Genomic DNA, 22912 nt, shown 5'->3' with positions numbered 1-22912 from the left:
GCACAAAATGGTGGGGAGGCCGAGAGGCGCCGAGGGCAGGGGGGAGCAAGCCCGCGACGCGCAGGCGCGGAGAGCGGGGCGACGGCGCGCAGGGGCGGGGGGAGGCGGGGCCTGCGCGAGCACGTGACTGCGGGCTCCCGCGCAGGCGCAGAGCGCTGAACCAGGCTGCGGTTGCGCAGCGCTGCCGTGCGGCGCGCCAAGGCGCTGGGGCGCATGCGCGCCCGCCACCGCCGGCTCCGGAGCCGCCATCTTCCTCTGCGCATGCGCGCAGGTCGCCCGGGCCTTCTGGTCAACGCGCGTGCGGGTTGCGGTTTCTCCCCTCCCCCTTTCTCTTCAGTGCGTCTTGGGTTTTGCCACCATTTTGTGCTGCAACTGCGGCTTTTCGCCCTTGTTTTTATCCCGCCTCGCTCCCTGCCTCCAAGTCGAAACAACGGCCCCATGGCGGAGAGTCAGTCAGCGGCCGGGCAGGGTGAATCTGCCTCCCTGGCTGGGTCTGGAGCCTCCAGTTCGGAGTCTGAAAACCGGCGGCGGCTGAGCGAGCTGCGCGTTATAGACCTGCGGGCTGAACTCAAGCGCCGCAATTTGGACAGCGGCGGCAACAAGAGCGTCCTCACGGAGCGGCTGAGGAGGGTGAGCGGGCAGAGGCGCCGCGGCCGCCGGGGGGGTGGGGGGAGGCGCAGCCGGCGCCTGCGCGACCCCCGCCCGCCGGGCGCTGCTGAGGAAAATGGCGCCAAGCGGCCGGGGAGCGGGGGGAGCGGGGCTGCGGGGAGCAGCGGCGTGCGCCGGGCTCTGGGGCTGGTTCCGTGGAGCCCGCCAGGCCCGGTGCCGGCGTGGGGCCGTCCTTGGCCGGCCCAGGCTCGCCCCTGAGACCGCCGGGTTCGTGTCGCAGCGGTGGGGTGCGTGCGTGCGAGTCTGGCGCTTCCATCTGCGCGGCGAGCCCCTCGCCGATTTCCTAGACCCGCACAGCACGGCGTGTCTGCCGTGGCGCTCGGCCCGAGCGTTTCTAGCCCCGTGCATCACTTGGCTTTCCGCCATGCGCCCAGCTCCCGGATTTACGGTTCTATACACTGTCTGCTAGGCTTTTTGCTGCGTACTGATTTTTTTTTCCGGCTTTCTAGCTACTAGCCTGTATCCTCGTCACAGTGTTTGGTATGTTAATAGCATGCGGACTGCCTTCGTTGAACTGATGCTTGCTGTCTCCTAGAGCCGAGGTTCTTACTCTGTCACAACGCCCCGGGCATCTGTGTGCACTGTTGCAAACGCTGCAGGATTAACTTCTTTTGTCTATAGGTTATGGTGCTGACTGCTTTCCGGAAACTCCACGCCAACATGCTATTGTTTGCTGTGTGCTTGTTGCTTTGAGCTGGTGGTGTTTGGTTTGCGTGTCCAAGTTGCCGCTGTCTAATTCAAAGCGCGAGGTTCTTGTTTTGGTATTTTGCTGCCTCTGGCGTCCAGCTCTTAAACTCAACAGAAATGTACAAATGGAATTTTTATGTTTGTCTTTATCTTTATCTTTTCCCTTTAATAGGCTATTGAGGAGGAAGGGGGGAATCCTGATGAAATTCCGGTGGTTTCAGAAAATATCATGAAGAAAACTCCAAAAAGAAGCAGCAAAGGTACAGGGCAGCTAGAGAGGATCTCCACCCTGTCCCCCTTGAGTTTTCTAGCAATTTTTACTGGTGAAGTGGAACCTTGCTAATCTTTTTTCTGAAGTCTGCTTTTCCTTTTGGAAAAATGCTTGGTTTAATTTTGGCACTGTTTTGCAGTCCCAAAGCTATAGCTAATGTTACTTGCCTGAGCCAGATTTGGGTAAGACTGGTTCTCTGGAAGAAATCAAGCACAGCTGAATGTTCTGACCTTTAATGCCATATGTTACTGGTACTTTTCCCCGCATTTATTGCTCAGGTTTCTAGGGATGGGTGATATGGCATTAAACTTACCGGTCATTTATTCACAGAACTTCATGTAATTTAATAAGGCAGGAATTGGTCCACTCGGAGGATTTGTTGGTTTGTTCTCAGACTTGCCTGACATTTGTAGCAGGAATTACTAAATAATGCTGAAGCAGTGTCAGTGTTTTTAAAATAGATAATTGGGTTTTTTATGTGACTGTACCTTTACTTTTGAGAAATATAAGGGGTTTTTTTGAGGTAGAAATGCAGAATTTGCAAATTTGCAGAATTTGTAGAAATGCAGATTCAAAATAACCTCTGTAGTGTGTTATGCTTATGCTTCATAGCTAATAGCAGTCTCATTTTTCTGTCCAAAAGACTAGTTTTTAATCAATACCTGGAATTGGATGTGTTTTTAAGGCTTTCTCTATGCATGATTTTTCTAATGGGGAGACATAGTCTTACATAATCCTTATTTTTAAAAAATAATCTGCCATTTTTCTAAAATTATTTAGCACAGTTTGATCTTATTTGTAATCAAATAATGTTGAAACTTACTTTTGTATTAGAGCTGAGCAGGCTAACTAGTTTAGATGAAGGATTTTATTTAAATTATTAATTTTGATTTACACAAAATGTAAATTTGTGAGATGAAGCTCAAATGTTTTGCCAACTAATTTGTTTGACCCAGATTTTTGTCTTTACATCCAGTTTGGAGTGATGTTACATTTGCTTCAAACTAAAATGTGAAATCTTAACTGGAAAGAGAACAAATGTCACAACTGTGGGTAAAAGCAGAGAGATCTTTGGTAATCACATTCATTTTCAAGTCTCAGAAAAATACCTAACGTATGTTATAGCACTTCTAGTGTTGGGTTCGAAATAGATGAGATGTTCCTCTTAGCTCTAAAACCCCTTTCCCTTTTTTATTGTAATGTGCTTGTCGTTTTGGGGGAAAATAACATTTGTGAAAGATGAAACAACTGCTTAGCTCTGAGTTTGAGGAGTTACTGTTTGGCGCTGAAACTAGTGTACTGTTTTCAGTAACGCCAGTTCCGATATTGTGTGTCCAGCTGGTGAATGGAGCACTGCAGTAATGCTTACGCGCAGAGTGGTTGTTTTCATTGTTTTGTGTTGGGGTTTTTTGTTTGGTTGCTTTTTTTCCTTTTTTTCCTTCTAGTAAATGTAAAGAAATGAAAGGTTGAGATAATAAATTACTGCAGTCTCAGCTGAACCAAATACTCTGGGGAGCGCACAGTGGTGCTTCTTGAACTTGTGACAGACCTCGGACTGTAGTGCGTTCGTCAGTTAGTGAACTGGGATACTGTATGAACACTCAGTTGTGGAAAATAAGGGAAAAGCAGATAACTGAATGGAATACCAACTCTGATGAAAAAATAAAACTTGAAGGATACATACTGTTGCCTTCTTTTCATTCTAACGATCATAATGTTGTTAGGACGTAGACCAGATGAAGAGGGAGTAGAAGATAATGGCCTAGAAGAGGATTCGGGAGATGGACAGGTACGTGAGGCTGTGTTTGAAGCGAAGTAATGATAGCATTGCTTTCAAGTTACAATGACTATTATATATACTTTTTTTCTTTTTACAGGAGGATATTGAAGCAAGTTTGGATAACTTGCAGGATATTGACATGATGGATATTAGTGTGTTAGATGAAGCTGAAATAGATAATGGCAATGCGGTAGATTGCGGAGAGGATTACAGTGCTGATAATATTCTTGACTCACTGTCTGATAGTAAAGAAAATGCTGATGCAGAAGTGAAAGAACTTCCAGATCAGCCTACAGAATATGCTGTAGGTAACTTGGAGGCATCCCCACAATTTTCAGAAATTAAAGAAGAATCAAGAGAAATACCAGTAGCGATGGTATGCATCTCTTATGTGTGTGGAATCAGATTTTTTTTCCTTTTTTTTTAATTTTTTTTTTTTAAATTAAGTGGCAAAACAGTAGCTAAAGAGTGTTTGAAAATTTGGGGCTCTACCAATTCTCATGGTCATTCCTTTTTCTTTTACATATTTGTGGAAATAGCATTCTTGATTTTAAAATGCTTAGATGTTGTTTGTACACATGTGACTACACAAATTAATAGTAATCCAGAAAGTGTTCACTTTAATCGTGCTTTGAACTCCCTGCTTCACCTTATGTTTGCATTCCCATTTTCATGTCTTTATTTATGAGGACATGTGAGGCATAGAAATGCTGTAGCCTTATTTACTTCACTTCAGCTGGACAGCAGCATTCTGGGAACTATATTCTAGATTATTTTTCTGTTAAGATAGGGTTTCGCAGTTACTCGGTTGTTGAAAGTATTTTTGTGTTCGCTTTCCGTGTTCGTTTGGCTGTTGCACTGTTTATATGACATTGTCCATCTGGGCTAGAAGATAATTTTTTTCCCCCAAAGTCAAGTGTTTATCTCCTGAAATGTACAACAAAGCATTTGAAGGAAGTTATTTCTGCCCCATCTGATAGGGAAGCATAGCTCTTTGTTGTGTGTGCACATTGTGTCATCAGTCTGGACTACAAGGTTCTAAAGTTGGGTGGTGTCTGCCCCCCCCAAAATCTGAAAGCTGTAGAAATAAAGAAATAAGCTTAACTCCCTATCCCCACACATATCCCTGCCCCACACAAGTCAAACAGAAATACCCAGAAAGTAGGGTTTTTCCAGTGACTAAGCTGCTGGAGTCCAGGTCAGCTCCTGCAGTCTTGTTTTATCAGTAAAGAAAACAGTTATCGAGTCCCATACACTTTCTGGCTCTATGTTGTTGCTGTAAATAAGAGAGAAAGGGTTAAGAGAAAGTTTGCTGTTGGAATCCCCATCCTTAAAAGGTTTTTGTGAGCTGACCAACATACTTGAGAGGTAATGAGAAAGCTTATTCAGTTGGTGGGGTTGGGAAGAGGTGTGGGGGTCATTGCTCAGTGTTTACCCTTATTGGTCATTTTGGATGCTAGATATATTTCCTTAATATCAGTTCTCAGTGAAAATAAAATCTTCAATTTCTCATTCAGGTTTCATTCACAATACCATTCTTTTATAGATAATAAAATGTCTTCCGTTTACTTTTTAAAGGTAGAGGTTGAAGATGTTGGAAACAGTTTAGATGCTTCATCTGATTTAGCTGTAATAAAGGTAAATGGTAACCAATTTTTCTTTACAAACAAAAAGGCATACTATGCCATATAAACTGTATGCTGAGACAGTGTATGTACAGGTAGTACACGATGGGTGCGTTCTTACTCTGCAAAGAATAGGAACTAATGCCTTTCTAACTTAATCGTACAGACAAAGATATCTATGTATCAGGTCACATATATATATATGATGTATATATCATACTGAGTTTGGGCGGTAGACTGCATTCTTTTTATCTGTTGTATAAATGACCTCAGTGCTTTACATTGTATTTAACTTCCATTAAAAGTGTACATATCCCATGTTGACAAAGCTGAAACTGATCTATTCCTAAAATACTGGCCTTGTTTCCAGATTACTCATGGTAGGTTAAGGACACTTGTAGCTCCAGGTGAAGCTGGTGTTTCTATCTATCCTCTTTGCAGAAAGCAGACTTCGTAAAGTAGACTCTAGAAGGGTAACACAAAGATAAGCTTTGTTGATTTGTTTTAAGCATTTGTTGATTTATTTACCTATGTGAATATGTACTGTGTGTTCAACAGGTGTCTGAATTTGAGAAATACTGAAGTTTTTACACATTTCGTAAAGCTTGAAGATGTTAAAAAGTAACATTAAACCTTCTTGTGAGAAATTTATTTAAAATTTAACATTTTCAAAGCTGAAATAGGTTAAATTATACTAACTGTTTCCCTAAATTCTCTCCTATCTTGGGGGGGGGGGGGGGGTGTGAGAGGTGTCATTCAGAGTAACATCTTTACTTCTTATGAAATAGTGATATTTCTCCCTTTTTTATCTTTTTCACCGCAGGAACTTGAAGAGTTACCTTTGGAGCCAGGTACTGTTTTTTTGTTTTTGTGTATTTCTTGGTTTTTTTGTTTGGGTTGGTGGTCTTTTTTTTTTTGTGTGTAAATGGAAAAAAAAGTCCTGGGCGTTGGAAGAGTTTCATTCTTCATTTAATTCTTTTTGTGTCCCTCGTTTTTGTTCTTTTTTTTTTTTTTAATGCATTACTGTAGTGTACGTTATTATGGTGGACAATCCAGGTCATGCAGGGTCATAGAGATTGGAAACCCAGTCATATCACCAGATCTGTGAATAACCACTTTTTTGAAAACATATATTCAATGTGATGAAATGGTTCTATAGAACTGTTACCTACAGTGGAGTTAAGGAATGAGCCTTAAAGATTTAAAGGTTCTGAAAACAGATCTTGTGATATCACGCTGTACTGTAGTTCTATGAATATCAATACAGGAGCGTAGGTAATACAAAGCTTTGGTACAGAACAGAAATTAAAGAGTGACTGGACTTCAGAAGAAGGAGTACGCTGTCATCACAGGAATTTTCTACAGATCCTATTCGCTTTCTGGACTGCAAACACACTCATGCACCATCAGAAGATGCCCAGTTCTCATGTTGGACTGTCTGCTAAAAGAATTTCACAGAAACTTGGAAATTGAACTCTCGATGCCTTGATACGTTCAGTTAAGCATCTCGGACTCTGGAAGCTAACTAGAGAAGAAACAGAGCTGAATGATTTCATGAAGAATATCAAGGATCAGCCAGAAGGTTGTTGTTAAATCTGTGGGGGCATTTTTCTTCCCTGTTAACGTGTTAGGGCTGATTTGGTAGTTTGTCAGACAGCAGTTAGCGTAGTACTTTTAACACTGTGTACACTAGGGTTTTCCAATCTCTGTGTAGCTTAGAAGTTCTCTTGGTGTTAGTGTGGCAGCCATGCCAGTTCCACATTTGTGATTGCTCTATTTCCCTGGTGATTAAACCTTGTGCCATTCTATTCCTGTTAAATCCGTAGAAAATGAGAAAATACTCGACATTTTGGGGGAAACTTGTAAATCTGAACTACTTAACGAAGAAACTTCCGAAGCGGAGCAGCCACATGCACAGGAAGCAAGTAACGTGGTGCCAGGCAAGAGGCTAGCGGAGGAAGAGGACGCTCTTGCTGCCGCTCAGTTGGAGGAAGATGCTTTAGATTTGGACAGCAAATCGGCACAAGCTATGGCAAGGAAGGAAGCAAAGCGTTTAGTTGTAGCAAAAGGGGAGACAAGTGAACAGACAATAGAGGACGAGAAACCGGACTCTGAATGTTTAGTAGTAGAGACCCTAAGCGATCAGAGTAGCAAACGCTCCCAAGGCCTGGAAGCCTCTAGTGGGGAACCAGCGGAAAAAGGCGCGGGTCCCGAAGCCAAAGATAGCAAAGAAGATGCCAGGAAAACAGAAGACAAAGCTAATTCTGAGGAATCCCCTGCTACTAAAGAGTCCTCAACCAGTGAGGGCGGTGATCAGAAAAAGAGGTTTGTTTTTTCTCCGTTATAGACCAGATGCTATCTTTTTTTCATTGGTCGTTAAGTGATGCGAATAAGCTGTTTCCTTCAATTGGCCACCGAGACTGATGAAATTGTAGCCTATTCCTAAAGAGTCTGTTTTATTTCTCCATGTGCAGATACTTTCATTTTTTTTAAACACAGAGGGGTTTGATTTCTTTCCTTCCTCAACCTTCAAAGGTTGGTTTCTTAAATTACTCTTATTTCTGTCATCTGCAAAACAGAATTGTCCATTTAAGGATATGAATCCCATATTTCTAGTCACTCTTCTATAAATTTGCAAAGATAGCGTTTATTTCAGAACTAATTTACTGGTAGGTATCCAATTTTAGTACACAATCTAGATTTAATGTTCTTTTTGCATATTATTGGTTGAATAATGTGGTGTTTTGTCTCTAGCCCTGTTGAGGAGGACAGAGATACAAAGATAATCTCAAAAGATGAGAAAGGTATGTTTTTAAAAAAAAATGTACAAATGTCTTGAGAAAAAATGTTAACAAGGTTAAATCTAACTGTTACTTGTTAGTCAATTGTAGTAAGTAAACGTTCAGAGAAGCAAATGGTAATAGTTCTGCTTGCTTTTTGACTTGCCTTTCTTGTGTTGCTTATTTTTTGTGTCTTGTTAATTCCCTAAGCATGCGTTTATCTTCACTATAATAGTTACATTGGAGTCCCACTAGCTTCATGAATGGTGATAGGTACCGGCAAGACCAGGATTTGTCTGAAAAATCTCAACAGATCCCTGAATCTGTAGGTTTATACACTGCGTGGCAATTCTTGTGAGGACTGTTAATCCACAGAACCCTCGATGCAGTTGTAACATAGGCCTTCAAAGCATGAATTATAAATTTCAGTTCATGTAACCTCTGTAACCTTATGAATAGACAGTTTTTTAAAAAAGGTTTCATGTGAATTAACATTTCGTACTCTCTAATTCTCATAAAAGTGTAGGAAGGCAATATGTAGATGAAAACTCATTAAGACTATTCAAATGCACATCAGGTATGGAGTTCAGAAGTTCATTTTTGCAGGCTGCAATGCGTCTCTGGATTTAAGATTGGAAGAGGTAGAAGTAAAATTGCATTTGAAGAGGTTTATGAAGAAAACAGAAAAGTGGGGTTTGTAGGGCGATTACTTCTTCACTGTTGCATTCTTGTTCTACACAGTCTTTTATGTTTGGCTTTTTGTACCTCAGGCCGTGCGGGTAGTGGTTCTGGCAGAAATTTGTGGGTTAGTGGACTTTCATCATCTACTAGAGCTACAGACTTAAAGAATCTTTTCAGCAAGTATGGAAAGGTACGTAGCGGATATGTAAATTAACAAGCCATTTTGTCAATTTAGGATGACCTTAAATTTAGCTCGTATTTTTCCTAACTGGGTAGGCTAAGCACTTGACTTTCTTGTGTTCTTTTGAAACTCTGTGTCTGAAAGTAGCATACTTCATAAAGAACGTGATCTGAAATGGGGGCGGGGGTGCAGAAATCCAGTTTTTGGAGAATCTCTGTACAGATACCTGTAAAAATGAGGCAGTTCTTGACGGGAGAGGCTGGTGGGTTGTCATCTAGTGTGCTGTAGTCTAATTATCTCTCTCATGTGTCTGGCGATACTTACTGCTGTTTTAAACTTCCATTTCAAGGGCCATTTCAAGGGGTATTCCTTTGAGAAGTCTAGTCTTTGAGGGCAGGCTTCCATTTGTTCTTCAGTGCCAGCTAGGATATGAGAGAAGTTGTGGAAGGGAACTCTTTTCATGACCATCTCCCCTTCCTCCCTGTTAAAAGTGGATAGGTGCTATACGGTGTGGTACTGGTAGGCAGAGCTGCTCAAATGTTGATTAAGTTAGAATTTATTTGGTGACAGATCTGCAAACACAGAACAATTTTTTTTTTTTTTTTTTTCCCCCAAAGGTAGTTGGTGCAAAAGTAGTCACAAATGCTCGCAGTCCTGGTGCTCGCTGTTATGGCTTTGTTACGATGTCAACATCTGAAGAAGCCACTAAGTGTATTAATCATCTCCACAGAACAGAGCTGCATGGAAAAATGATTTCTGTGGAAAAGGTAAGTGGTAGCTAGTCCATGACAGTATAATGAAAAAAAAAGTGTGCAAGTTTAATAATGTCTGTCTCTTATTATAAAAATATTTCTGGCTAAAATTCTAGGCAAAAAATGAACCAGCTGGGAAAAAGCCTTCAGACAAAAAGGAAGGTGAAACAAGGAAGGAAAAAGACAGGCACCATTCTGCAGAGTCCAAATCTGAGAAGTAAAGTGTTTTTTGGTATTTTTCTATGTTTAAAGGCCACTCATTTGAAATACAGCCATGTAACCAAAGTGAACAGTAACTGTAATAAACCTCAATTTGCTGCTTCCTACTGCATCTGAAATAGGAGTAATACTTGAAAAATTGAAATTGGTAAATTTCAATCTACAAAAATCTACAGCAGTAAATGCATCTTAATTGGCCCTCCGTTCAGAAATACGGAGCTCTTCAGGGTTTAGTATCAAAACTTGTCAGTTATATCAGGAGATACCAAATCAACTCATTACTAGGTAAACCGTTATTTTTATCAGAATTGTTTGTCCTCTGATCTGACTCTGGCTTGGTGTGCTCTTTTAACTGACAAATATTTCCGGGATTTAGACTGTCTTTTTGATAGACTGTTTGCATGGTTAGCAAGTGATACTTCAGTATTTGTTTTTCAAGTGGTATGTTGCTTTTGAAAGAGGCATTTTACTTTACTACTTTTTGTTCTCTCATAAAATTTTGAACGATTTGGCAGAGAAGATGCTTTGGCAGGCTGGCCTGCTTGCATTGGGTGTTTAAGGTTATTTATTTACAAAAGCTCTTGGGGTGGAGCTTGACCTCTGCCTGGGTGGATCTTCTTCCCCCTACACTAAGCATGAACTTTACTTATAGGTAGAACAGAAGACTTCTAGCACTTGAAGTCTCCAAATATTCAGAAGGATTATCTGTTCTTTCTCACTTTTGGTCAGCTTTAGCTTAGTATTGGTTGCTAACTCTTAATTGTGCGCACAAGTATGCATTGGCTTCAGCACTGCAGCATGGAAGGTATTGGCAGTGGGTTTTTTGAGAGTATATTTTTGAGGGGTTTTGTGTTGTTTTTTGGTTTGGTTTTGGGGTGTCCCCCCCCGACATGGTTGGCTTGATCAGAGTGGTTATATAGCACTTTTTGTTAGGTTCTCTATTAAAGCAAAGTTTACCTATAGGTCCGTTGGTATTAAGAAGGAAGAGAAGACTGACAAAAAAGATGATGCTAAGAAATCAGAAAAAGATGGAAAAGACGAAAAGGAAGGAAAAGAGAAAGATGAACAAAAGGCTGGATCCTCTGATAGATCTAGGGCAAGCAAATCAGGTAATTCTAGCTGCCTTTCAGAAATGTTTTCAAGGACACTTGTTTTAAAAATCAAATTTAAAAAAATTGCTACAATGAATATAAGTGACTGTGACAAAGCTTCTACTTTGCATCCAAAAAAATTCCCTTTATCAGCTAAGTAGGAAACGGAAGAACAAGTGTAAACAATTCAGAATCGTGGCTGATTAGAAGACTCAGCTTCCGCAAGCCTCAGTGTTTGTACTAGATGTGATTCATAATTCAGTAAAAGGACCGTGAAGCATACTTAGTAATACTGAGGCTTTCCTGGTGAACAAACACTACCACCAGAAAATACCATGAAAACGTTTTTTTCTGATTTAGAACGCTAGTAACTTAGCAATAAAGTTTTTGTAATTACTAGGCTTTAAATACTCAAAATGGTAAACTGTGAATTTTATGGAGCTGTCACTGGGTTTAGACCTGACACAGTGTGTGGTTCTGTGTGCCTTTTTTTTTTTCTTTTTTAAACTGTGGCAAAGGGATATATTTTGCAGACAGAAGAATGAAATTAAATTTGCTTTAACTGTCATCCCTGCCAGAAAACACTACTGTAATTTTGTGACAGCTTTACTGCCCCAATCCCCAACTTGGCCAAATCTTCGTAAGCTATTTAAATCATAAATTTATTCTTCCATAAGTTAGTTAAAACATCAATAAAATTTTTACTGCTTAGTATCTTGATGGTTTTAAATATCGCAAGAATTTTTTAATGTCTTGCATATTATTCTCCGATGTATTTTGTTTTCTAGCGAGTCGAGGAACCGAAAGGACAGTGGTAATGGATAAATCTAAAGGAGAACCAGTTATTAGTGTGAAAACTTCTACATCAAAAGAGAGGGTAAGTATAACTTTCAGAGAAACCTTTGTGTAAAAATAGGTGTCAAGTAGGTTTATATGCATATAGTTGAAGTGGTTTTTTGCCTTGCACATTGGGAACAGTTATCCTTTTACCACTTTCTCAAAAACATTAGGGTTTTAATGATGCTGCAAAGGTAAATGCTTATGCTTCACCTTATTTATAGTTTTTTTTTTTTTTAGTACTTATATATATTTAAACTCGTTAGACGTTCTAGCCAAATTCAGGGTACTTTTCCATGGAATTCCAACGTTATTTACCTCTGGGAAGGTATAACAGTCTGTTTTGTTCAGGTTGGCATAAGACAGGCCTTTTGCCTAGGAATTTCAGCTAAAAATGTGCTGTGTTCAGCTGATGTGCTGTTTTGATTTAACTCAGAGTACAAAAAGCCAGGATCGCAAATCTGAGAGCAAAGAAAAGCAAGATATTTTATCGTTTGATAAAATCAAAGAACAGCGAGAACGTGAACGTCAGAGACAGAGGGAGCGAGAAATCAGGGAAACGGAAAGACGCCGGTGAGTTTTCCCAGTTTCGCTCTAAACTTTGAATGGCATTTGTTTTTATTTCCCTTATCTGCAAAGTAGTGTTGTGCTGGTATAGTATCTCAGATCGATTTGATACTCATCTATTGATAGAACAGACACAATGCCAAATTCTGAAGGCTTTTTTCTACTGAAAGCCATCTTCTCTAAGCCTATGCTTTTCGGGAGACTCTTGTTGAATTATAACTTTTGTAGGTGCTTTCAGGTCTTGTGTTCCACTCAGTCAGGTTTTAATTTCCATACTTGATTTTTCCCTGAAAGCTCGTAAATGCTTTGTCAGACTTCTGTCTTGGGACATGCTGTGCTCTATGAAAGCTTTTTCAGAGCTGACTATAGTACATATTGTGTTACTTATGCAGAATGCTTACCCTTGCTTCTTTCATCTGTATGGGCTTTTTTTTTCTTCCCTTCTCCCCCCCTCCCCCCCCCCCCAACTAAGCAGCTGCGATTTAGTTGAGAAGAGATCATTGACATTTAAGCAGATAGCAGGAAGAACCTAGACACTTCAAAAAAAAAAAAAAGCAAAGAAACTCCACCCAAAACAAAGAAGCAATAAAGCTTAGACTTAAGATTCTCAATTGAAAACAAAATATATCTCTTTCAATTAGAGAGAGAGAGAGGCGAGAACGAGAACAACGTCTTCAAGCTATTCATGAGCGGGATGAAAGACAGAGGCTCCAGAGAGAGCGAGAACGACTTGAATTTCAAAGGCAGCGTCTTGACAGAGAGCGCTTGGAGAGGGAGAGATTAGAGAGAGAAAGAATGCACATAGAGCAGGAAAGAAGACGAGAACAGGAACGGATCCAGCGAGAGAGGGAAGAGCTGCGACGTCAGCAGGAACAGCTGCGCTACGAACAGGAACGGCGATCTGCCATGAGAAGGCCTTATGATCCTGACGGCAGGTAACGATAACCGCGAGGAGATCCAAACTCTTCGGCCACGTCCAGTTACAGTTAGAGCATTCTAAAGCCTGTGTAAATTGTGAGTGCTCCTGCTAAAGCCGTCATAGGGGCTCGCAACTGAAAGACTATTCACATGTTGTTTTTAACACTTTAATACTGATCTTGAGAAAGAGCAAATATCATGCTCATATACCTGTAAGCACAATTTTATTACAGCAGGTTTAAAATTTGTATTTCCCAAAGAGGAGTGACCAAGAATAGAAACTCTGCATATCGACGCTAAAGCAGGATTGCTAGCAGGAACAGATACTCATTCTCTTCCCACATCAGCACATGCTGAGATGAAGCTTCTTGTGTAGTGTCGATACACCTAGCTTCCTCTGAAACTGAAACACAATGCCTGCTTAACACACAAGGGATTTCAAATATAAATCAAAAATAATTGTTTGGATAATTGGATTGAATAAGGTTTGATATCAAGAGAGCAGGAAAGGAAGATTGTTTTGAAATTACTACTAATCGTGACCTTTTTTGCAGGCGAGATGACCCGTACTGGCCAGAGGCAAAGCGAATAGCAATGGATGATAGGTATCATTCTGAATTCAGTCGTCAAGACCGCTTCCATGACTTTGACCACAGGGATCGTGGCCGATACCAAGACCATTGTTTGGACAGGTCGGCAAGGCTGTGTCTTTTCTTCCTATACCTTTATGGAAATTAGGTGTCTTTTTGTGGCTTACTGATGGCTTGAAGGGTGCCAAAAGAGAAGAGTGAAACCCTTGTGTGTTCCTCATATCTAATTTTATATGTGCTTGCAATCCTGTGTTTCCATCGTCTACGGACATATCGGAAAGAGGCTGCATAAAGATTATAAGCCAAGTCCTAATGTAGTCTGCCGTGATACTGAGGGAGATCCTGCAGCTTCTCTTGAGATATAGGGAAATCTGGTTTATGAATCCCTGTTCGTTAGCCTAAGATTCAGCCATTTCCTTTTGTCCCTACTTTCATCTTTGCAGCCTGGCTAACACAGATTTTTAGTTCCACAGAGTGCAGAAATACTTTCTGTGTAGTGCTACTGAGACTTCTGTTTTGCTCTCAGAGGATCTTTGGCAGAAACCATAGTGCTTTGCTTTTAACTTGTTTCTGACCCTGGTAGGTTCACTCGGCGTTCTCCCTTGGTGCCACTGAGTACCTGATCATGCCTCAGTGATGCCTTGCTTACCCATATTTCTGTAACAGATGTTACCTTTGATCTCCTTCTACGCTATGAAACAAGAACACATTTGAATATCTTATGCCTAAAAAAACATTGGGGTTCAGATTAACAGCCTACTGAAGATAAATTTTCATGCACTATTTCATACAGACATCGGAATTAGGATTCCGACTGAAGCTTCTCTTTTTTTGTTCCAGAAGAGACGGTTCGAGAGGAATACCAGATCGAGATGGGCAGGTGGGTTATACCCAAATAACCGCTTCAGTTAAAAAGCCAAACAAACCAACCCCAAAGTGGAAAGAACACAGTGCGCGTGCTGCCTAGTTCTTAAATGCAACCACCACTGGGTTTAAACTGAGCAGATGTTCAAGCAGCAACTGATTTTGCGCGCTAACATGTGGAACGTAAGTTCTTAAGTTACCTGCTTGATAGGGTGGTAGCCACAGATCGGGGCGGGGGGAACCTCCGAGCAATGGGAGTGACGGTCTGGCATCTTTTCAGGCTGGTACGTGGCGATGAAAGTTTTCTGGTTAACCATTTTAGGTGTCTTTATTGCGTTCAGAGGTAGTTGCTGTAGTGTCTTACCCTTAGCTGGTGAGGGATCCCTTCTCTGACGTTTATCTAAATGGTTTGTAGAAAATAACTGGTGTCATAGTGGAACAAGGCAGATGACTGTAAAAGGACAGGTGTGAAAACCAGTGCCACAATGGTATACAAAACCTTTCGTTTCTGAAGAGAGGTAGGAAGTAGGCAGATAGTCTATGTAAAAATTGTAAAACATGTAAAAAAGTCTGGAGCCAGAATGTAAGCCTTAAAAAAAACCAAAAACAAACAAACAAAAAAACCACCCTACCCCCATCCTACCAAACAACAAGCCTTTTCCCACTGACGAGTGGAGCAGAATCTGTGCTGTGAAACTAAATGCCTAGAGGGAACCGCACACAGTAGCGAAAATGGAACCAGTAAAACTGTTTTGTTTTCTGACAGCTTATAGAACGGTGACCTCTGAGGAGCTGAACTTTTGCAATCCTAAAAGAAAGCCTGTATTGATTCTTAGCGTAACTGTACCGTTTGCCTTCCAGCATTACCCAGATGAACGCCACGGAGGGCCCGATCGTCACTCGCGGGATAGTTGGGGTGGCTACGGGTCTGACAGAAGAATGAGTGAAGGGAGAGGGCTACCTCCACAAACACGGTTAGTGCATATGAAATAAGGGAAGTGATTTGTTGGTTCTTTAAAATGTTAACGCTCGGTGAACCTTTGAAGGGTGACAGCAGAAGCAGTTTGACAAGCGTGAATCCTCTCTCCAGATAGTTTCTTTGAGCATCTGGAGAAGCAAGGAATTCACACATGTAGCTCCCCTGTGCATTGAGAGAATGGAGCATTGTAGTGAGTAAAGAAGTGCTGCGCAGTTAGCTCAGCTCGTAACTCTGGTTCTCTTGTAAATAACTTTTCTTTTCTACAGATGAGATTCAGTCCCGTACCAGATGCTCCAGTAACGCCTGCAAAAGTCTCATTTGTGGCTAGCAGTCAGGTTTTAAGGAAATAGAATCTCTGCAACAGTGGGGGTGGGGAACTGAGACTCATCTGGAATTGTAGCGGTTTCTCTTTAAACCAGCTAGTCGAGCTAGGCGTGTTCCAGATGCACAACGTTCAGTTCTACATAAATATACCAGACAGAGGAATGGCGGTCAGTGAATTGTTCCATGTTTAAGGATTTAGTACATTGCGATACTAATGATGTCTCTGTAGATCAGAAAAAGACGAGCTTTGTTGTGCGAAGGACGCTGTCCAGCAAGTTTCTCGTCGTTTCTCTTTTGACCAGTTTTTATTGCAATGACTGGGTGGCTATAGATACAGCTTGATTAACAACTTAAAACACTTTTGTATGGGGTACGGTGTTTGGCTTTACCCTATGCTGCTAAATGGATAAGGGACGCACCTAGAAGATGTTCTTTTATTTTTTTAAGAGATGGACGTGGCTGGGGAGATCATGGTCGAAAGTTAGAGGGGCATCAAGATCGTTCATGGCAGGGAAATGTGGATGGAGGAATGATGGGACGGGATCATGAGAGATGGCAAGGTACACTTGCTGCTTACCAGTGTGATCATGGTTTTTTCTATGAGTTACTGCTGCTGAACTTCTAGCAGTAGTTAAAATCCCTATGGAGCTTTAACAGCATTACTGAGAAAGCAAATAAAATTCTGGGAACGAGGTGGCTTTTTTATTAGGAAAACACAAAAGTCTGTCTTTTTTTTTCTTTTTTTTTTTTTCTTTTTTTTTTTTTTTTTTTTTTCTTTTTTTTAAATTAGGTGGTGATAGAAGCATGCCTGGTCAGTCAGGACCAGGCCATGTGATGAATCGAGGAGGGATGTCAGGGTAAGAAGCTTTGTCAGAGTACTTATAATGTTTTTATAATAGTTGACTGATCTGTATAAAAGAAGAAAGTCCTGTGTCAGTTGTGAAAAATAATACTTTCAGCTTCTTCTTAACTATGGATTGGCAAGTAGAAAAAAAAAAATTAAGAAAACATCTTTTCTCAGAGTCACAGCGGTATTAACTTCTCTGGGGTATTTTCAATTTGTCTGGTCTTGTTTTCAGGCGCGGAGGCTTCACGCAAGTTGGAAACCAGAGCCAGATGATGCAGAGTAGTGGAATACAAGGAGTGTTTGCAGGCCAGGAACGGACAAACAGACCGACTGAACCCCGTTTTACCCGCCGCTACTGAAAGCACTATTTTTTATTTTTTTTTTTTTTTTTTTTTTTAATGCCAGATGACAGTGGTGGTGAATTTTATTAACCAGGGTCACCTTGAATTTGTGATTACAAAATGCAAGACTGCTGCCTCATTGTAGCCAAATACTACGTCAACTTGTCCGGTTTGGTTTCTTTTTTGTAATAAACGTGTTCTTGGTCAAACATCACTTAAAGTTTCTGTTAGTGAAACATTCCATTTTTTCCAAAATAAAAAAAATCAGTTTACGGCTACTAATTTCTTGTTTGTAGAGTCTTTGGCAATGTGCCTCTCACGAGGGTCTTGAAAAGCAGTAAAGGAAAGAGACAACCCGCTTTCGCCACCGTGAGTTTCTAAGGGATGCGATGAATCTGCGAGGGTACGTCCTTACCTGCATTTGAGAGAGAGGAGGGATCAGCACGGCTTCTCATCTCTTTCTCCACCAGCTGTTACGCCATAACTGAGTATGAGCAGAAAGCGCTGCCGTCCGAAGCCGAAGAGATGCTGGATTCCCAAGCTGCCGGTATGACACCTCACGTGACAGTTTAGTTCCTGTTGTAGCTGTCCTGTGTTCACAGAAAAGTGAAGCAGTCTAGATGCCTTCCCCTCTTCTAGTCTTTCTCTCCCTCTCTGCTGCTCTGCATCACTTTCTGTCCCAGTCCCGATCCTTCTTCCTCTCCCCATCCCTCTGACCAGCGCCCCAGGTCTTCACCTCTTTCCCCTGCAAGGCCCAGGGCGGTGGGCAGCAGGAGCCCCCCGTGCCCCTGCAAAGCCTGGGAGAACCCTAATCCCTGCCCCGCCTTGGGACCCTGCTGCTCCCATGACGTTGCCTCCTGAAGCCGTTCCGCTGCCCCAGAGGTCTGGGGGTTTTGGGGTGGGGGGGGAGGTTGGGGGTTTTTTTTTTGTCCTCGACACCATCTCAGATGCCTCTGTTCAGTCCCCAGTCCCCCGAGGATGCCTGCACTCTGCTCTCATCCCCTTCCAAGTTCCTCACCACGTCCCCAAGCCCCCTTCTGTCACTCTGGCTCCCCCAGGATCCCTCTGCTCCCTGTCTTGATGTACCCTGAGGCCATCTGGGTTCTCCTGGGGCACTTTGTTCTCTAGCACACCTTGGACACATCTTGTTCCATCAGAACCTCTCCTGTGGCCATCTTTGTATCTGAAGAACAGTCTTTTGTTTTCCTCTATGCCATCTAGGATACCTCTGTTCAGGCCCTCACCCTCTGAGGACAGCTGTAGTCTGTTCAGATCCCCTCCTGAGGCTCTCATGGCATCCCTGAGCCTTGTCTCGTGCTCTCTGGACCCCTCTTAGAATCATGGAATCGTTTAGGTTGCAAAAGACCTTTAAGATCATCCAGTCCAACCATTAACCTACACTACCAAGTCCACCACTAAACCAATTAAGGGCAGAGTAGCAATTTCATGTTTCCTGGCTTGGTGGCTGGATTATTTTTAATGAAAGTAAAAACTAGGAATCATTAAGGTTGGACAGGCCCTCTAAGATCATCAGTCCAACCATCAACCCAACACCCCCATGCCCACTAAACCATGTCCCCAAGTGCCACCTCTGCCCATTTTTTGAACCCCTCCAGGGATGGGGACTCCCCCACCTCTCTGGGCAGCCTGTTCCAATGCTTGACCACTCTTCCCATGAAGAAATTTCTCCTAATATCCAATCTAAACCTCCCCTGACGCAGCTTGAGCCCATTTGCTCTCATCCTATCACTTGTAACTTGGGAGAAGAGACCAACACCCACCTCGCTACCCCCTCCTGTCAGGCAGTTTTTCTCCCATTGCGATGCCTCCTTGGAGCTTTGTGCCCTGCAGCCCGCTGCTAACTCTGTAACACCATTACACCCCTCTTTTTCCCTGAGAAGCCACCCTGAGGCCGTCTTTGTGCCACAGAGCACTGTTTTTGTCTTCCAGGCCATGCAGGATGCCTCTGTTCAGGCCCTGGGTCCCTGATGACACCTGCAAAAGGGGCTGGCTGCTGCTGCCCTGGCGAGGGAACAGCAGCGGGTGGGGGAAATGCCCCTGATATAAAAGCGCTTTCAGAAGCTGCCCCTTCCCCCTTTTCCTTCTCCCCCTCTTCTCGTCAATTGGGGCCCATTCCCCCAAATGGGGACTTCTGCACGCAGAGCAGGAGCTGCTGCCACGGCACAAAAATACCCCAAACCCCCTGATTCTGGTTCTGCAATGGGGGGAAAAAAACCCCAAACCCAACAATTTGGGGCTCACGGGAAAGCCAAATCTGCCTGGATTTGTGCAGCCAGAAAGCAAAAAATGCACAAAGCCAAAAGCAAAAATCACTAATTTTTATGTTGTGGAAAAGCACAAAAAAAACCCCAGAACTGAGTATTTTGGAAAAGAAAAAAAAAAAAACAAACTCAAATTTTATGTTATGGAAAAGAAAAAAAAAGCGCCAAACAAACCCCCCCCCACCAATTTGGGGAAAATTTGTGGTGAAACACTTGTGGTTTCAGGGGCATCACTGGGGGTTATCCGGAGTGGATTATCTGTTGCCGGTTGCCCCAGGTGAGTTATCTGCTGTGGATTATCCCGGGTGGACCCCTTGATGTAGGCCATCCCCACGTGTCCCCCCCCATGCACCTTTTTACCCACACATCCCCCCCATCCCCCTCTGCGTGTCTCTGCCCTCCCAAACGCTTTCCACCGAAACGTGTCTCTGCGTGAGGTCTTCCCCTACGTGAGTTTTCTTCCCCGGGATGTGACCCCGCATCCCCTGCCCTCCCACCCTGTGCCCCCACTCCCCCTGTCCCTCCTCTCCCCCCTCCAACCCTGCTCCACCCCCATATTCACCACTGCCCCCTCCCAAATCCCTCCGCTTCTGGACCCCCAGGCTGCTGCCTGCACCCTCCAACCTGCCCATTGCCCCCACCCAAATTCCGACAGCAGGATGCTTTTTGGTAGGGAGGCAATGAGTATTAGCAATAATACTGTGCTTTCGGCGGGTGCTCGGCGCGCAAAGCGCGGAACTGCACTGCCGGCACCGCCCCGGTGCGCTGGGCGTGATTCGCGGTGGTGGGTGAGGGCCAGGAGCACTGGCGAGGCGAGCGAGCCCCTTCGCCGGGCGCAGGGCTGCCTCCTGCCCGCTGGACACCCGGGGCTGGCGGAGGGGAAGCCTCGAGCTGCCGGAGCTGGAGGCGAGCGGGGTCAGGGCAGCCCCGGGGAGTTGCCTGAGAGCTGACAGAAGGGAAGAGGGGAAGGAGGAGGACATCGCCCAGGCGCAGACGCCGGGCGCGTCCCCCACTCTCCGGAGCTCCCCCTGAGCCTCCCCTGGCCCCGCTCGCCCCGTGCAGCTGCCCCTGGCCCCAGCCCCTCCCCTGAAGCCCGTCCCAGAGCCCAGATCACCCCAAGCCCTGTCGTGAAGGCTGCAAGGCGGCCCTCGAACGCGCTGGATTCTCCCTTAACGCAGCGCCGATAGCAGCAGTGCGGGCAAAGAGCGGTGTTTCCAGAAGCACCTGCGGAAGGAGAGGCTTCAGCCAGGGGCGATCCACGCTAATAATGGTCGCTGCTGCTTCCTTCCCTCTCCCAGGGGCTGCGCTGAGGACATGGTTCTCCGTTCCTCCCCGGCGGATGCCGTTGCCTGCACTCGCCTCAGGCTTACATGGGCTGTCTCTGCCTGGCCTCGCGCTCCTCGCGGTGCGGACACAAAAAGGGACGGGCAGAACGCTGGCTGGCTGCGGACAGAAGCTGCTGCTGCTGAAGCTGGAGAGGCCAGAGACAGGTAAAGAAGAAGAAATCAAATGCCAGCCAGCTGGCAGCTGCCTCCCGCTGCAGGCAAGAGAGCGCCTGCCTCTCCGGGCGAGGAAGCATTGATCGCTCTTCGTGGTCCGCAGCCGGCCAGACCGCCTGCGTGCGCCGCAGGGTCTGCTGCCCACCCACCCATCTGTATGGCTCCCCAAAACTTGTTATTCTTCTGCCAGCTCTGCCCAGTACCTCACTGCCTTTTAAATTTTTTCTGTGTCTCTCTCTAACCAGCTCCCTCTCCCTTTTTTTTTTTAGTTTCTCTGCACTGCCTTGTACCCCAATACTTCTATAATTTCATTTTTATATCTCCCCCTAGCTGGTTCCCTGAGCCTAATCTTTAATACTTCCCTCTGCTCTGCACCCCATTGCTTTTCAAACTTTTTTCCTATGCCTCCCTCTATTTGGCTCCCTTTTCCTATTCTTTGTTTCTTCTCACTCTTTCCCTTACCCGTCAGTTTTAAAATTTTCTTTATCCCTATATATCTCTCACACCAGCTCCCTGGCCTTACTTTTTAATTCTGGCCTGTGTGAATTGTACCCCATTGCTTTCTGATTTTTTTTTTTCTATTTCTCCCTCTATCTTCCACCCTGTCCCTATTTTAAAAGTCTTTCCTGTGTTTCCTGTACCACACCGCTTTCTAGTTTCTATGTATCCCCCACCTGTCTCCCCGTCATTATTTCTAAATGCTTTATCTGTCCTGTATCCCATCACTTTTTAAGTTCTATTTCTACATTTCCCTCTATCCAGCTCACTGTCCCTATTTTTTAATTCCTCCCTTTAGGTGGGGAAGGGTCTGTCCAGGCACGCCTGCCTGTGGGAGCTGAGGAAGCGGAACTGGCTGAGGAGGCAACCCAAGGGGGGCCCGCAGGCAGCTGCCTGCAGCAAGGCAGGATCCCCCCAAGCTGTCCCCGAGCGAGCCCGATGCCAGTGCCAGGTGCTGGGAGCTCGGTGCCTCCCGCGGCCGCGTGTGTGAGCCGCCGGGAAGCCTTGCGGCGCAGGAGCGCCGAGGCACGTGCCACCGAGGCAGAGACAAAGGCGGTGAAGGCGGCGTGCCCGTGCCAGGAGCGATGGTGAGTGACGCGGTCTCTCGTGTGCGTCCCGGTCCATCTCTGCCGCCCTGCCCCGATAGCCGCACGCCTCCTGGCCTGTCCCTGCCTCTGTCTCCCTCTCTGCCGATACCGAGAGTGAGAGAGTGTGGGCGCGTACGCAGGCAAGGCAAAGCCAGAGCCCCGGTGTTGGTGGGGCTGTGGAAGTGCCGCCAAGGGAGGGTGAGGGCCAGCAACAGCTTTGGGTGCTGGCACCTTTGGTGTGGGAGAAATCCCCGGACGTTTGCAATTTTGGAGCTGGGCTCTGGCAAAAATGCGACTGAGAGCACTGGGAGCGTTAGGAGGTGAGGGGTTTGACCCTGGCTGGGTGCAAGTGCCCACCAAAGCCGCTCTATCGCTCCCCTTCTCACCCGGACGGGGGAGAGAAAATATTGATGCAGGATGCAACCACTCACCGCCCGCTGACTGATGCCCAGCCTGTCCCCCAGCAGCGATTGCAGCCCCCCCGGCCAACTCCCCCCAGTTTCTATACTGGGCACGTTGCCGTATGGTATGGACCAGCCCTTGGGCCAGTTTGGGTCAGCTGGCCTGGCTGGGCCCCCCCCCAGCTTCTTGTGCACCTGGCAGGGCACGGGAAGCTGGGAAAGTCTTTGAGTAGCGTGAGCACTACCTAGCAACAACTAAAACATGAGTTTTATCAGCATTAATGATTCCTAGTTCTACTTTAATGAAAAAATAATGCGGCCACTAAGCCAGGAAACATGAAATTAATTATTATTCTACCCTTAATTGATTTAGTGGTGGACTTGGTAGTGTTAGGCTAATGGTTGGACTGGATGATCTTAAAGGTCTTTTCCAGCCTAAATGGTTCAATGATTCTATGATTATTCTCATACTAAATCCAAAACACAGCACTATGCCAGCTACTAGGAAGAAAATTAACTCTATCCCAGCAAACACCAGGACCCGTGGCCCTCACCTTCCCTTGCTTGGGGAAACAGTGGGGATCTCAAGATGGGATCCGAGTGGAGTACAGCCGTCACCAGGGAGCAAGGGGCTGAATGGGC

The 22912-nt window shown here is 44.6% G+C and overlaps 1 protein-coding gene across 8 annotated transcripts; it reads left to right on the top strand.

Annotated features, from left to right (window-relative positions):
- The first annotated feature begins 294 nt into the window (after positions 1-294).
- On the top strand, positions 295-17520 carry LOC104038754 (scaffold attachment factor B2-like). Of its 8 annotated transcripts, none has more exons than XM_075723664.1 (21): positions 295-630; positions 1529-1616; positions 3352-3416; positions 3505-3783; positions 4986-5045; positions 5856-5883; positions 6859-7357; positions 7787-7836; positions 8583-8683; positions 9292-9441; positions 9543-9643; positions 10609-10754; positions 11525-11613; positions 12010-12146; positions 12782-13075; positions 13613-13750; positions 14489-14528; positions 15374-15486; positions 16263-16375; positions 16606-16672; positions 16895-17520. In XM_075723664.1, exons 1-21 carry the CDS (start codon positions 439-441, stop codon positions 17019-17021), a joined length of 2877 nt encoding a protein of 958 aa, XP_075579779.1. In that variant the 5' UTR covers positions 295-438; the 3' UTR covers positions 17022-17520. The 8 variants fall into 8 exon arrangements, 7 of the variants coding, with proteins under 7 accessions (XP_075579779.1, XP_075579774.1, XP_075579773.1 ...); XM_075723659.1 differs by having other exon boundaries at positions 407-630; positions 3505-3711; positions 12788-13075; XM_075723658.1 differs by having other exon boundaries at positions 407-630; positions 3505-3711.
- The last annotated feature ends 5392 nt before the right edge of the window (positions 17521-22912 follow it).

The sequence above is a fragment of the Pelecanus crispus genome, chromosome 20 (assembly GCF_030463565.1).
Source record: "Pelecanus crispus isolate bPelCri1 chromosome 20, bPelCri1.pri, whole genome shotgun sequence".
Taxonomy (NCBI): domain Eukaryota; kingdom Metazoa; phylum Chordata; class Aves; order Pelecaniformes; family Pelecanidae; genus Pelecanus; species Pelecanus crispus.
The sequence above is the reverse complement of the archived record's forward strand: the minus strand, read 5'-3'. Positions and strand labels throughout refer to the sequence as shown.